This window comes from Trichomycterus rosablanca, chromosome 2 (genome assembly GCF_030014385.1).
Source record: "Trichomycterus rosablanca isolate fTriRos1 chromosome 2, fTriRos1.hap1, whole genome shotgun sequence".
NCBI lineage: Eukaryota > Metazoa > Chordata > Actinopteri > Siluriformes > Trichomycteridae > Trichomycterus > Trichomycterus rosablanca.
This window is the reverse complement of record NC_085989.1, coordinates 42,475,340-42,489,746: the sequence shown is the minus strand read 5'-3', so window position 1 is coordinate 42,489,746 and position 14,407 is coordinate 42,475,340. Positions and strand designations below refer to the sequence as shown.

Genomic DNA, 14,407 nt, shown 5'->3' with positions numbered 1-14,407 from the left:
AGGAGTCAATTCATTCCAAATACATGAAAGAGTCTTGAGCAAGGCCCTTAACCCTCAATTGCTTAGATTGTATACTGTCAGAGTACTGTAAGTCGCTTTGGATAAAAGCATCTGCTAAATGCTGAAAATGTAAATCATAGTGGGCCACTAGAGAGTTAGGATTTATAGACACTGGTGACGAAACCTGACTGAGCATATCTACCAGGACAGAAGGACTAATATTTTTTACATTTCTAAAAGTGAACTGGCGTGATTCACGATGCCCTCGCTGATGACACGGTAAAAGAAAGTCTTATGATCAGAAATGAACAGATCGATGCCATGCATATTGGTGGGATGAACAATCAATATCCAAGATATTGTGGCGCCGGCGAGCAGGAAGGCGAGCGTCGGGACCTCGAGTGAGCTGCCCTTGGCAGATCTCTCAGTGGTTTAGGACGTACACTCATTCATGCACACATACATCCATACAACAGACAAACATATAAGCTACCTATCCAGCTCTCACCGCAGCCACCCAGTCTCCCACACTGGGATACACGCTGACGGTAAGCCTGGATACCACGGCTCCTCCCACTGACGCTACAATATGACCTTTGTTATGTGTAGGAAAGTCCACATTCTGTGTGATATCAAAGCACTGGAGCAGATTTAAGAATTCAGTGGTAAGGCAGCAGCAAATCAGAATAATTAGGACTGAGTGAGGTGAGTAATTCAGAAATAAAAACAGGAGATAATTTAGGTGGTCGATAGATAAGCACTATCAGTAAAGGATAGAACTTTGATCGATAAACCACAGCAAGTGCTCCACCGCCGCCAGTTAAGCGTGGTTTGTCCAGATATTTACAGTGGGAAGGCACAGTAAAATAGTCATCAGGATGTTGCCAGTTTTCAGTAAAACACAGCACATCAGTGTTATGTTCCAGAATAACATCTGCGATATATGCTCCCTTGTTATTAAGAGAGCGAACATTGAACAGAGCACATTTTACATTCATATCAGCGCTCAGTTGGGGAAGATTGATTTTCGGTACATAGCATAGAGTAGATTCCGACCGTAGTTCGTTGTTCCGGTAGGAGCAGTCTAGCATCACCTTGGCAACCTCACGGCGTTGCAGCGAGGGAATGTGGTTGTTAGCATCAGTGTTGCTCAGTGTTGTTCAGACCCCTCTAGCGACTTTTTTTTTTTTCAAAAAAGCGACTCGCGACAAACCTAGCGACTTTTTCTGGTGTTATTGGAGACTTTTTGAGACTCGGACGTAAAAGCACAGATCGTTCTGCAGTTACTGTTCTGTCGATTTATCCTACCCATCGATTTGTCCTACCGAGTACGCGCACATCTGTTTTTGACTCGTTCAGTGGAACGCCTGTAATTCTGTGCTACCTTTGCCTAATTTATTTATGCTAGCGGTTAGTAATGTGTGGTTTTACTTTTAATTCCTATGAAAGTTTAAAGTGTAAGTGTATGTAATGCCGTTATTATGTGACTTATTTTTTATTCTATTTCAGAACTATGCAAGGTGCTCAAATGAGCTATACTTAATTGCATACAGTTGAATAACAGTTGTTTATCTAATGCTGTGTTAACGTTTTATTTAACCACGTTTATACATGCGTTCAGTGATTTTAGAGCGTTGTTCATGAATCTAGGGAAGCCAATCATTTTTAAATAACCATCTGCGACTTTAACATTACGACAACACAAAATGTATTCGGCAACTACAAGTGCACTAAATAGTGTGAAAGATAATAGATTTATGTTCCCTACATAGTGCACTAGATTGTATATTAGAAAAGAATTTATGTTCCTTACTTAGTGCAGTAGATAGTGTACTAGATAATAGACTTATGTTTCCTACATAAAGCTTTAGGTAGCGTATTAGTTAACGGATTTTGGTTCCCTACATAGTGCACTAGATAGTATTTTAGATATGAATTTATGTTCCCTATGTAGTGCACTAGATAGTGAACTAGACAACTGGTTTATGTTCCCTACACAGTGCACTAGATAGTGAATTAGATAACTGGTTTATGTTCCCTACACAGTGCACTAGATAGTGAATTAGACAATTGGTTTATGTTCCCTACACAGTGCACTAGATAGTGAATTAGACAACTGGTTTATGTTCCCTACACAGTGCACTAGATAGTGTATTAGATAACGCATTAATGTTCACTACATAGTGCACTAGAAAGTATAAATAGATGATGATTTGTGTTCCTTACATAGTGCACTAGATAGTGTATTACATAATTAATTACGTTCCCTACATAGTGCACTAAATTGTATATCAGATAACGGATTTATGTTCCCTACTTAGTGCATCAGACAGTATATTAGACAATTGATTTATGTTCCCTACACAGTGCACTAGATTGTATATCAGATAACGGATTTAATACGCGATCGGGGAAAAAAGTCTGTGTCGCCTGCGTGTGCGTGTGTGCGCTCTTGGCCGCTCGTTCTAGATTCCGGGAGATTTTATCTGACTTGCGGGCATCAGGGAGCCGCTATGTATATGCGGGAGACTCCCAGAACTTCCGGGAGACTTGGGATGTTGTTATACACAAGTGTATGCAGAACGAAATTTCGTTGCAATTAGCTCGCATGGAATTTAAAAAGTAGGTGAAGAAAGCATTGATACATGGTAGCACAGAATTTAGGATAGGTAGGGCAGCTGTAGCCTAGTGGTTAAGGTACTGGACTAGTAATCTGAAGGTTGCCAGTTCAAACCCCACCACTGCCTGGTTGCCACTGTTGGGCCTTTGAGCAAGGCCCTTAACCCTCAATTGCTTAGATTGTATAAGTCACTTTGGATAAAGGCGTCTGCTAAATGCTGAAAATGTAAATGATATAAAAGTATATGAAATGAAATGTACAGCAGCACAAATTTAAACTAAAAGTATATGATATAAATGGCAGCACAGAATTAAAAAATGAAAGTAGTATATGAATATACAACAGCAAAAAAAATATTATAAATATTATAAAGTGCAATAGTAAAAAAGTGGCCTGTGGAGTTAAAAATTGTTCATATACAGGGTGTCCCAAAATGAACTGACATTTTAATTTTTTAATAAAACACATTTTTAATTTGAACATTAATAATGCTTTGGCTTTATTTAAAAGTAAAGATATGGAGGTTATGTATGAAACAAAACATCTGACAAATGACCCCCTTGACCATGGCAGCACATGTTCACACTTTTGATGAAATTTTCCATGACGCGTTGACATAATTACTGAGAAATTTCAGCAATGTTGTGTCGAATTTTTTCTTTGAGGTCCTCAATGGATTGTGGTTTGTTGGTGTACACTTTATCCTTAAGATAACCCCAAAGAAAGAAGTCTAACGGCGTCAAGTCACATGATCTTGGCGGCCAATTCACATCACCATTTTTAATGTGAATTTTTTACAATTTCTATGTGTTGTTTGATTGTGTACCTTTTCATGATTTATCCTCAACGTTTACTAATGACAGCAATTTAAAAATCTCTAACTCAGGTTTTGCCTTAAAAAAAATGGCAGCAAATTTAAAACGTCAGTTCATTTTGGGACACCCTGTATATTTACAGAGGTAGATAAATGAGTGCACAGAAGGACATGGTGTCCAAAAGTTGCACAGATTCCAGCTATCTTATCCCAGCAGCCAAAGGAGCCATCCCAAAACAATCCACATTGCCAGAGAAAGGAGGTTCTCTGACACAGTAGCAGATGTTACACAGAGCAGCGGACACAGAAAACACGTAATCCGCTAACTCACACTGCTCTGGATACACCGCTCCACAACATAGTAGGATAGTAGCGTTAGCAGAGAGAGAACCACACAGTAGAAGCACAGTAAAAAGATCCCGACGTAAAATACAATGCATACAATCCAGTAAAAAGTTCCATGCGGTTAGTGCCCAGTACCTTGCCCAGCTTTACAGAACCGCTAAAAAAAGCTAAAAAATGTTCCCAACTGTTTCACAGGGGGAGAAGTGGCAGCCAAACGCTCCAGCGTATCTCTCACCACCTGCAGCTAGGAGTTCCTTGTCTTTTAGAGATTAAATATGTCTTCCAATTCTGAAATATTAATCCTGCCCTAAATATCCAAAATAATTTGATACCAGGCTCTTGTCTGAACAGTGATGTACCAAGCGTAACTCAGTAAGAACTAGCAGTAATTTGTAAATACACATTATCTTGAGTGTCATTTATTTGACACAATCTATACCCTACATATTATAAAAAAGAACACATTGTATATGTAGAAATGTCTTTCTTAACCTGCCTTTTTATGTAAACCTGGATTTCTGTACCATGACATTGTGGCTATGTATGCGTATGCTATATATACTAGAAGGGTGGCACAGTGCCTCGGTGGGTAGCACAGCAAGAAGGTCCTGGCTTTAATCCCCAGGTGGGGCAGTCTGGGTCTTTTCTGTGTGGAGTTTGCATGTTCTCCCCGTGTCTGTGTGGATTCTCTCCAGGAGCTCTGTTTTCCTCCCACAGTCCAAAGACAAGTGCAAGTGAGGTGAATTAAAGATACAAAATTGTCCATGACTGTGTTTGACATTAAACATTTGAACTGATTAATCTTGTATAACCAGTAACTACTAACTATGTTACATGATGTTAAAATCCTAATAAATAAATATATACTAGAATGTTCATTGGGTGTTTTTACTCATGTGGGTGGTACATGGGTCACTTTCAGCCTGTGACACAGAATAAGTGGAATGACATAATTTATTCAATATAAATTTCTATAAATAACTGCATGTGTGCAGCACACAAGGTGAGCTTTTGCTCACTGTTGTAACCTGTATTGGCGCAGCTACAAAAAGGTTAAAACTACTGGTCTTTTCTATGCACTCGTATGTATCTTCAGCCATGCTCTTCTGTTATTGCTGTTATTTAGCAATAACAGAAGAGAATCTATTTTTCTGTATGGCTTTTCTGGATTACACCACCAAGTAAAAAAACGTCTATTTTTGTTTGGCTTTTCTGTAAAGTTGCATTGCATTACAGTAGAGGTGTATTAAAGAAATACTCTAATGATTTTTTAGCCACTTTTCTGAGATGGCTTCTCACAAGATTAAAATGTGTCTGTGGAAATGTATTTGTATAGCTGGACAGTGATGTTGGCCAAGAAAGCCTCAGTTGATGTTCAAGTTTATTCCAAAGCTGTTCAGTCGGGCTGAGGTCAGGTCAGGTCATTTTCTTTTCACTGAGCTTTTCTTATGTCCTTATAGACTTCGTTTTGTCCATAGGGGCACAATCATGCTGGAACTAGAGAGATGTTTCATTAAACTGTTGCTGCAAAGTATATAATTTCCTTCATATAAGTAATTTATTACACCTCTTAGAAACTGTTGTGGCTGAAACACAAGAATTCAGTGATTAAAAGGGGTGTACTAATAATTTAGTCCATATTGTGTATGTATAGATGAATCTCCATAAATGGCCTTTTGAAGTTGTGACTTTAATATAGAACAGTTTTATTTTTATGGTATGTTGATAAAAATACAGTTTAAACTGTAGATTTAATTAATAAAATGAATAAGGCAGCTAGACTGAATTCCAATCTAATTGATGGGGTGGCACAGTGGCTCAGTGTGTAGCACTGTCGCCACACAGCAAGAAGGTCCTGGGTTGATCCCCAGGTGGGGCGGTCCTGGTCCTTTCTGTGTGGAGTTTGCATGTTCTCCCCGTGTCTGTGTGGGTTTGTGAGGTGAATTGGAGATACAAAATTGTCCATGGCTGTCTTTGACATTAAACTTGTGAACTGCTGAATCTTGTGTATTGAGTAACTACCATTTCTGTCATGAATGTAACCAAAGTGTGTAAAACATGATGTTAAAATCCTAATAAATAAATAAATCTAATTGATGCATTTATTATAAAAGCAGGTCATGACACTGCTCTGATTAACCAGTGTATAAGAAACGGTTGGCTTCACCTATTCTGCTTTTTAAAGTGAATTATGCATTCATTCACTCACCTCCAAGCAGATCTGTTTCATCCATTCTCTTCCTATCTCTTGCCCTGGTTTTTTTCTTCTCTCTCTCTAGGCTGCCTACAGAGTTTGTATCTGAACCTGGTTGTGCATTATGAAGGAGACCGGGTCCCTGTGTCATGTGGAGCAACTGCCCTGCACGTGCCTTCTTGAGTCGGGCACTAACGGGCACCACACTCTGAACCACAAGCGCAGCAGCTGGACATCCAGTGGCTCAGGGGTCAGAAACAGAGCTGGGGCAGGGAGTGCTCTGTGCAGTAGTCCAGAACGTGTCACGTCTGTCAGGCTGGAGAGTACAGAGCAGATCCAAAGACGAGGAGGGGGTAAAGCCCTAGTGACTGGGGGTGCTGGCTTTTTCGGTTTTAGGCTGGGAAAAGCTCTGGCCCAACAGGGCATCAGTGTGATTCTGATGGATCTGCACCCGCCATGCTGGGAAATTCCAGACAAAGCTGTGTACATGCAGGTAAGGCTGAGGGATCAGCATTTGCTCATATGTTAGCTATATCTAATAATAGTTATGTTTTTACCTTTTTATTACATTTACATCAAAATGATTTTGTGATAAAACAATGGCCACAGATTTACCTGTGTATTGAAAAAAGGTAGACAGGTAAAGCAATACTTCATTGTAACATGAGCTCTAGTTATCAAGTCTGTGGCATATATGTGATTACAAGAGACAATATCGTTTAAAAGGTTTAATTTCACTTAACAAAAAATAAGACCTGAGATAAGAAATTGCAAATTATTTTACATTTCCCCTTTTTCTCAGTTTATTGATTTGCAATTTGCCATTGCAGTTTATTTATTGATTACACAATCATGCTAGTCAAGAAGTGCAGCAGGCCAGCGCATGCCCCCTCTGACAAATGGGAAGCCACCTATTAGGAGCAGATTTGTACAGATTTGTATAGGATATTTCCCTTGGACATGACCAACTGTGTCTATAAAGCACCCAATTGAGCCAATGTCAGCACTTTTGCGTCTTATGCCAAGTTCACACTACACGACTTTCTGATTTGTCGGGTTGTGTATATTTCACACTACACGACTGATCGGCGATAGGGGGTTTCACACTACACGATCTATCACCAACTGGAATTACAGGCGAGCTTCTCTGATCTCCCAAACTACATTGTTTTTTTTGTTTTTTACAAAAACACACATGAGAAGTGACGAGGGGTTTAATGATACCACGTCCAAAAATGCACGTCAACAAGTAGAGAGTGATCAAAGTGTTTGTACGCTGATGTGCAGCGTAAAATCAAAGAGGAAAAATAAATGAATCTGAGTGGATTTGGCAACACGAACAGTATAGATTGTTCTATAGTAAATTGGAGGTTAAGTAATATTTTTGCAATGCAGTGTTGGTGTTATGTTTTGTAGAGAACGATCAAGTCAGAAATACTGTATAAAACGTGTGTGTGCTGGTGTATTCTGATATAAACTATATTACAGCCCTGTCCCACCTGTTTACACTCCTCTCCTGCGTTTCCCCTCACGCTGTATCCTGTGTTCTCATTGGCTGTTCGACACCGCACTCACTGCCAGTCACACAACTCGGATCAGATATCTGACATGCTAGAAATCTTGATCCGTCGCTCGGTGACTGCTCGGCGAGCCGGTCGAATTGAGTTGTTGAGTAGTTCACAAACGCCGAGTTGCTCCCGAGCCGGCAAATCTAGCGCCGACCAGTCGCCGAGCGAAAATCAGGGCAAAAGTCGTGTAGTGTGAACTAGGCATTGGCGGTGATGGGCTAGCATGTTGAATTACTCTACTACTCAAATGCCTGCATTATAGCTGTTCTTATACTCAGCTTTAAAAATCTGTCCTTAGGAAAATGGGTTTGGGAATATGTAAATGTTTTTGGGGGGTTGGAAAGCTTTTCTATTTCAAGAAAGATACAGTCGACCCTTGAGTTACGAATGGTTTACCATACGAACATTTTGGGTTACGAACAATTTTTTTCAACTTTAACGTACGAACAAATTTTGGATTACGAACCGAATTCGTGAAACACGTGACGTCACAAACAAGTTAACTCCGACCGTCTCTCTCTCTCTATCTCTCTCTATATATATATACAGTGAGCGAACATTCGGGCAGCGGACGGTGTTTTTCCAGTGTTTTCTTTATATTTTGTAAAATTCAATATTAAAATGGCCTCAAAGAAGTTGCAGAGGAAGCGTAGTGCTAAGAAAATGAATCTATTACATTTGTTGTTGTATAATTACTCCTGCCAGTAGCTGTCACTGTGTATCAGACAGAGTGGACAGTGAGTGAGAGAGAAGAAGGAAATCGCTGAGTAAAGTATTTTTTCTTTCATGCAATTACACCTACAAATACAACACTGTTGAAATAAAGAAGGAAATAATAGAGAAATATGAGAGTTATTGTTGTTTCTGGTAGATACATTTTATAAAAAAAGAAGGAAATTTATTATGGTGTATGGTACAGCACACGTACTGTACTGAAATGTGATGTGTGTTTTATGTACAGTACAGTACTACTACTGTGTATTGTTGTTTATTATTGTTTATTACAGTATTATCTATTCTATAATTTAAGATTTAAGGGAAAATATACTTGTATTTATACCAAAAAAGAGCATTTAAGACATTAGAAGGGTTAGGTAAGGGGGTGGTTTGGGAGGTCTGGCACATGAATTCTGTTTACATTATTTCTTGTGGGAAAAACAGGTTTAACTAACGAACATTTTGACTTAAGAACAGCCCTTCGGAACCAATTAAATTCGTAAGTCAAGGGTCCACTGTAATCTCAGAATAAAGCTTTCAGTCTTCATTGTGACATTCTATTTAACAATTAGCTTTATGTAAGCTTAACATTGACAGCTTAAACATGGGTAAAATCTAAACAGTAAGAGAGGAAATAGCTTGAATAATTATAATTCTAAAAGTAGTCTATTGGTTTCATGTATAAAATGTTGATGTTGACCAAAATATGGCTGCATTAAAATCTTGATCATCTTGATTCTTGTTAAGCGATGACCATGTGAGCCTTTGCTCAATTACTTGAAAAAAAAGGATGTAAGGAAAAGCTGCAATTAACATTATAATTTCCATTCATTCATTGTCTGTATTACCACTGCTTCATTCTGGTCAGGGTTGAGGTGTGTCTGATCCTCTGGCCAAAAGGCAGGAAACACCATGGACAGGTTGCCAGTCCATCACAAGGCACACAGGGCAATTTTTTAATTTGCTTGACTGTATGTTTTTGGAAACACATGCAGACACAGGAAGAACCCAGGCCACTCGGCTAGGGAATTGAATTCAGCCCCTTCTTGCTGTGAGCCGATAATGCTACCCATTGTGCAACTGTGTCACCCATTATAACATACTTTACAATACATTAGTCTTAATTCCTTCAGAAAGCGTAATGCCAGTGCTGCTGGCTGCTGCATTGTTGACAGCTTGGTACCGGTTCACTGCTCGTTGGGATCCTTTTGGTAAAAACAATTTAATACTACGCATTTAGTGAAAGAATCCTAAATTGAATGAAGGGGTATCGACAGTACTTTTAACTTTCCATGATAATAGTATCTCATGCTTTAAACATCAACATATACCTGCTGTCGGGGGATGATAAGCCTTCTGTTTCAGCTTGAGTTAATGTTGCTTTGGGGGGTTTCGAATGCTACGGGGCAGCTGGGTGAAATAGAAGCAGTGCAGTGGCAGGTGCAGAGCAGGGGCAGACTGTAGCCTCGGGTTTCAGGACCACAGTCTTGTGACCCAGAGCCTGCTGATGCACTCAGGTGTCTTACAAAGGCATCTCACAATGAAGTAAAAAAGTGTTTCATGTCATTGTCATAGTATTTAATTTTGTTTTTTAGTCTATAGGAACATTCTGACCAAATTATGTGCTTAACACTGGGCACATCAACTGTTACAATAAAAATAGTATTTAAATTATCTTTATTTATTGCTAATAGTTTTGCATTTTCCCCAATTTTTCTCCCAATTATGTCATACCAAATTATCTAATTGCATTTTGCCTCATCCACTGCTGTTGTCCTGACAACGGAAGGCCATGATTGTTGCACGACCCTGAAACGTGTACAGTGCGGGCTGTTTCGTATTATCTGCATGAGGCTGTACCATATGAAGATCAGTATTGTGCATGGAGAGTCATGCACTAATTTCCATTATTCCCCGTCTCTGTGCAGGCGCCATCAAACAGCCAGCAGAGGTCATAATTGCAGCAGTTTTGAGGAATCCCCTCCAGTTCTTTCCTCTTTGGGCGATCCAGTTACTGTGTGTATATAGGTGCCTGGCCTGCCGGTAGCAGAGCTAAGACTGGAGCTTGTGAGTCTGAGATGCGCTGCACCACCAGAGTGCCTAAAGCAACTAAAGCCAACTTTCCTAATGCACTTTGTTTCTTTGTAGGGTTATGGTAGCTCAACTGTTAGGGTACTGAACTAGGAATTAAAAGTTTTCTGGTTGAAGCCCCACTGCTGCCAGGTTAGAGTTTCAGCATTTTAGTGTTTTACTTTCCTCCATGAATTAAGCATGATAACACAGCAGCAACTGTTGGTACCTCAAAGCCTGAACAAGGACCTGGGTTCTATCATTAACTTAGTTGCTTTATATGTGAAGTCTGACATGAAGTTGTTGCTGCATCTTGCATGGTGGTCCCGCTGGTACTAGTGATTATGCAATGTTGTGCCTAACACAAGGTGTGTGTGTATTTGCAGGGTGACGTGCGTGACTATAACACACTGTATAAAGTGTGTGCTGGGGTGGACTGTATATTTCACACTGCTTCCTATGGCATGTCAGGACCAGAACAGGTAAGTACATGACAATATACACTATAATACACAATATTACATCAATTACATACCAAAAAGGCCAATCTAGCACCAGCACTCCCTAACTACAAAACTATGCTGCTGTAACAAAACATACACATTTTTTCTACCTTCACAGATTGCCAGGGTCTCTCTTTTTTCACATAGGCCTTCCAGTCCCACTGTCCAGCTCTGAGCTCAGTAATAACTAGTATTGCACTTAGAAGTAGATCTACAGTGATGCCTCCTGTAGGTTTAACTGAAGGCTGGCTTATGCTAGCATTAAGAAATAAAGTCAAGAGAACCTACAGAAACACAACTAAACCCCAGTTATCTGTTTAGGTGAATATATCTCAACACTAATCCATAATAGCATCTGTAGAAATTCTTCACTATGATTTTAGACATGCAAAATAGCTAAACTTTCTAAACTCTGCAGTGTGTAGTAAAAATACCTGGTTTTGCACAAATAATAGACTCTATTTATTAACATATATATTTATTACAGCCATTATGTTGTGGTACTATGTTGTCATGTTAATCTGAGTTATTATCTCACCCCTGTAGCTGAAGAAAGAGCAGGTGGAATCTATCAATGTTGGTGGCACCAACAACATCATAAATGGTAAGTATTGTTTGTCTACTACTAAAATCTCACTGTTGATTGGATATTGCAAATTCCAGCATGCAAGCCAGATAGTAAAATCATTCAGGTTGTGCAGTGGTTGATTTTATTGTGATTTCTGATTTTATTTATTAGGAATTTCATTTAGTTTGAGTTTTATTATTTCTGTCAGCTTTTATTTCTTAGAAATAATTAATTCTGAAAAACTACAAAAAACTTCCACAATTTTCATTAAAATCTAAAACAACTGAGTTTTAGAAAATAATCAGTATATCTACATTTATGTAACATATCTTTCTAAGATTACATTAATTCCGTTGTCCAGGTCACATTTAATGATTTAAAGCTGGTGTTTTTGTCTACAACCCCTGGCAAAAATTATGGAATCACCACTCTTGGAATATGTTCTTTCAATTGTTTAATTTTGTAGAAAAAAAATAAATCACAGACATGCCACAAAACTATCATTTTTCAAAATGTCAACCTTCTGGCATTAAGAAACAATAAAAAAAAGAAACAAATATAATAGTTGTGGTCAGTCACAATTGCTTTTTTTAGATCAAGTAGAGGAAAAAAATATGGAATCACTCAAATCTGAGGAAAAAATTATGGAATCACTCTGTAATTTGCAGTTTAAAAACAAAACATCTGCAGCAGATTAGATTTGCTAATTATTCTTCAGTTTAAAAAGAGTGCTTACACCTCGGAGAGCTGTTGCACAAAGCAGATTGTCATGAATCATGGTTCCAACACAAGATATGTCAGTTGAAACAAATGAGAGGATTATAAAACTCCTTCAAGAAGATAAATCATTGTGGAATGTCGCAAAAGATGTTGGTTGTTCCCAGTAAGCTGTGTTTAAAATCTGGACCAAGTACAAACAAAATGGGAAGGTTGTAAAAGGGAAGCATACTGGTAGACCAAGTAAGACATCAAAGCATCAAGATAGAAAACTTAAAGCAATATGTCTTGAAAACAGAAAATGCACAACAAAACAAATGAGAAACAAGTGGCCGGAAAGTGGAGTCAATGTCTGTGACTGAACTGTAAGAAATCACCTAAAAGAAATGGGATTTACATACAGAAAAGCCAAACAAAAGCCATCATTAACACCTAAAAAGAAAAGAACAAGGTTAAAGTAGGCTAAAGAAAAGCAATCGTGGACTGTGGGTGACTGGATAAAAGTGATCTTCAGTGATGAATCGCGAATCTGCATTGGGCAAGGTGATGATGCTGGAACTTTTGTTTGGTGTCTGTCCAATGAAATTTATGAAGATAACTGCCTAAAGAAAACATGTTAATTTCCACAGTTGTTGATGATATGGGCCTGCATGTCGGGTAAAGGCACAGGGGAGATGGTCTTCAATAAATGCCAAAGTCCACATTGAAATTTTGGACACTTTTCTTATTCCATCAGTTGAAAGGATGTTTGGTGATGATGACTTCATTTTTCAAGATGATAATGCATCTTGCCATAGGGCAAAGGACGTGAAAACTTTCCTTCAAGAAAACATATAATGTCAATGGCATGGCCTGCAAATAGTCCGGATCTCAATCCATTTGAAAATCTCTGGTGGAAATTGAAGAAAATGGTCAATGACAAGGTTCCAACCTGCAAAGCTGATCTGGCAACAGCAAGAGACAGTTGAAGGCAGATTGATGAAGAATACTGTTTGTCATTAGTTAACTCCATGCCTCAGAAAGTTTAAACCATTATAAAAGCCAGAGGTGGTGCAACAAAGTAATAATGGTGCAGTATTTTCTAATGATTCCATAATTTTTTCCTCAGATTTGAGTGATTCCATATTTTTTTCCTCTACTTGATCTAAAAAAAAAGCAATTGTGACTGACCACAACTATTATATTTGTTTCTTTTTTTATTGTTTCTTAATGCCAGAGCGTTGACAGTTTGAGAAATGATAGTTTTGTGGCATGTCTGTGATTTATTTTTTTTCTACAAAATTAAACAATTGAAAGAACATCTTCCAAGAGTGGTGATTCCATAATTTTTGCCAGGGGTTGTAGTTGTCTGTAACACACCAAAACCCCGTCCTATCTTAACTGACTAGTTACATCTGTGGTAAGGAAAAGTTATATAATTTTTTGTTATATTAAAAATAAATGAATGAATTTTTTTTTTTACAGTGTGTTGTGAGCAGGGTATCACCAGGCTCGTGTACACCAGCACAGTGAATGTGGTGTTTGCAGGAAGACCCATTGAAGAGGGAGATGAGGACTCTGTACCCTATGTTCCACTGGACATGGTAAGACTGAACAAGGATTGCACTTCTAATGCCATTTCTGAATGTATGATATAGGTACACTTAAAAGAAATGCAGTTACTAACTAATACTATCTGATGCTCTACACAGTATATGAGCCAAAAATGCCACCATGATATTGTTGTGTACATTTTGATATTGCAACGGCACCAGGCACAGGAAAGAGGAAAATAAGGAAATGTTTTCAGGGTCATGTGAGTTAACCTGGCACCTTGTGCATGTGATGGTTTGATACACAAGCCACCTCTGTTTATCACCTGCACATAATGAGCATGTAATGGCACTGGGTAAATAATATAACCATAATTATTTGTCATTGTGTCATCATTAATTATACTGCATGCAGTATTGAATGTCATTGTCAATGTCTTGTAGTCACAGCAGATGTATGGCTAAAACAAACCTTCTTGCTGTGAGGCGACAGTGCTGTCCACCGAGTTGCCATGCCGTCCCAACGAGACACTCCAAAATCTTTAAGAAAGCTTTTGCATTAGTGTGTCCAGTCATTTATTTACATTTACAGCATTTAGCAGACCTTTTTTCATTCAAAGTGACAATTGTGATGAATACAATCTAAGCAATTAAGGGTTAGCTGCCTTTCTCAAGGGCCCAACAGAGGCAACTTGGCAGATGTGGGGCCTGAACCAGCAACCTTCCAATTACAAGTCCAGTACCTTAACCACTGAGCTA

General features: G+C 38.7%; 1 protein-coding gene across 5 annotated transcripts in view; it reads left to right on the top strand.

Moving 5' to 3' along the window:
* The first annotated feature begins 630 nt into the window (after positions 1–630).
* sdr42e2 (short chain dehydrogenase/reductase family 42E, member 2) overlaps positions 631–14,407 on the top strand; it is a 31,712-nt gene continuing 17,935 nt past the window's right edge. For all 5 annotated transcript variants that reach the window (XR_010015414.1, XM_063015920.1, XM_063015943.1 and 2 more), the window contains exons 1-5: positions 631–705; positions 6,059–6,466; positions 10,715–10,810; positions 11,378–11,435; positions 13,581–13,699. Coding sequence is in view for 4 of the 5 variants with exons in the window: in XM_063015920.1 (XP_062871990.1) it covers positions 6,098–6,466; positions 10,715–10,810; positions 11,378–11,435; positions 13,581–13,699 (642 nt within the window). In the remaining variant the exon portion in view is untranslated. The remainder of the gene's footprint in view (positions 706–6,058; positions 6,467–10,714; positions 10,811–11,377; positions 11,436–13,580; positions 13,700–14,407) is intronic.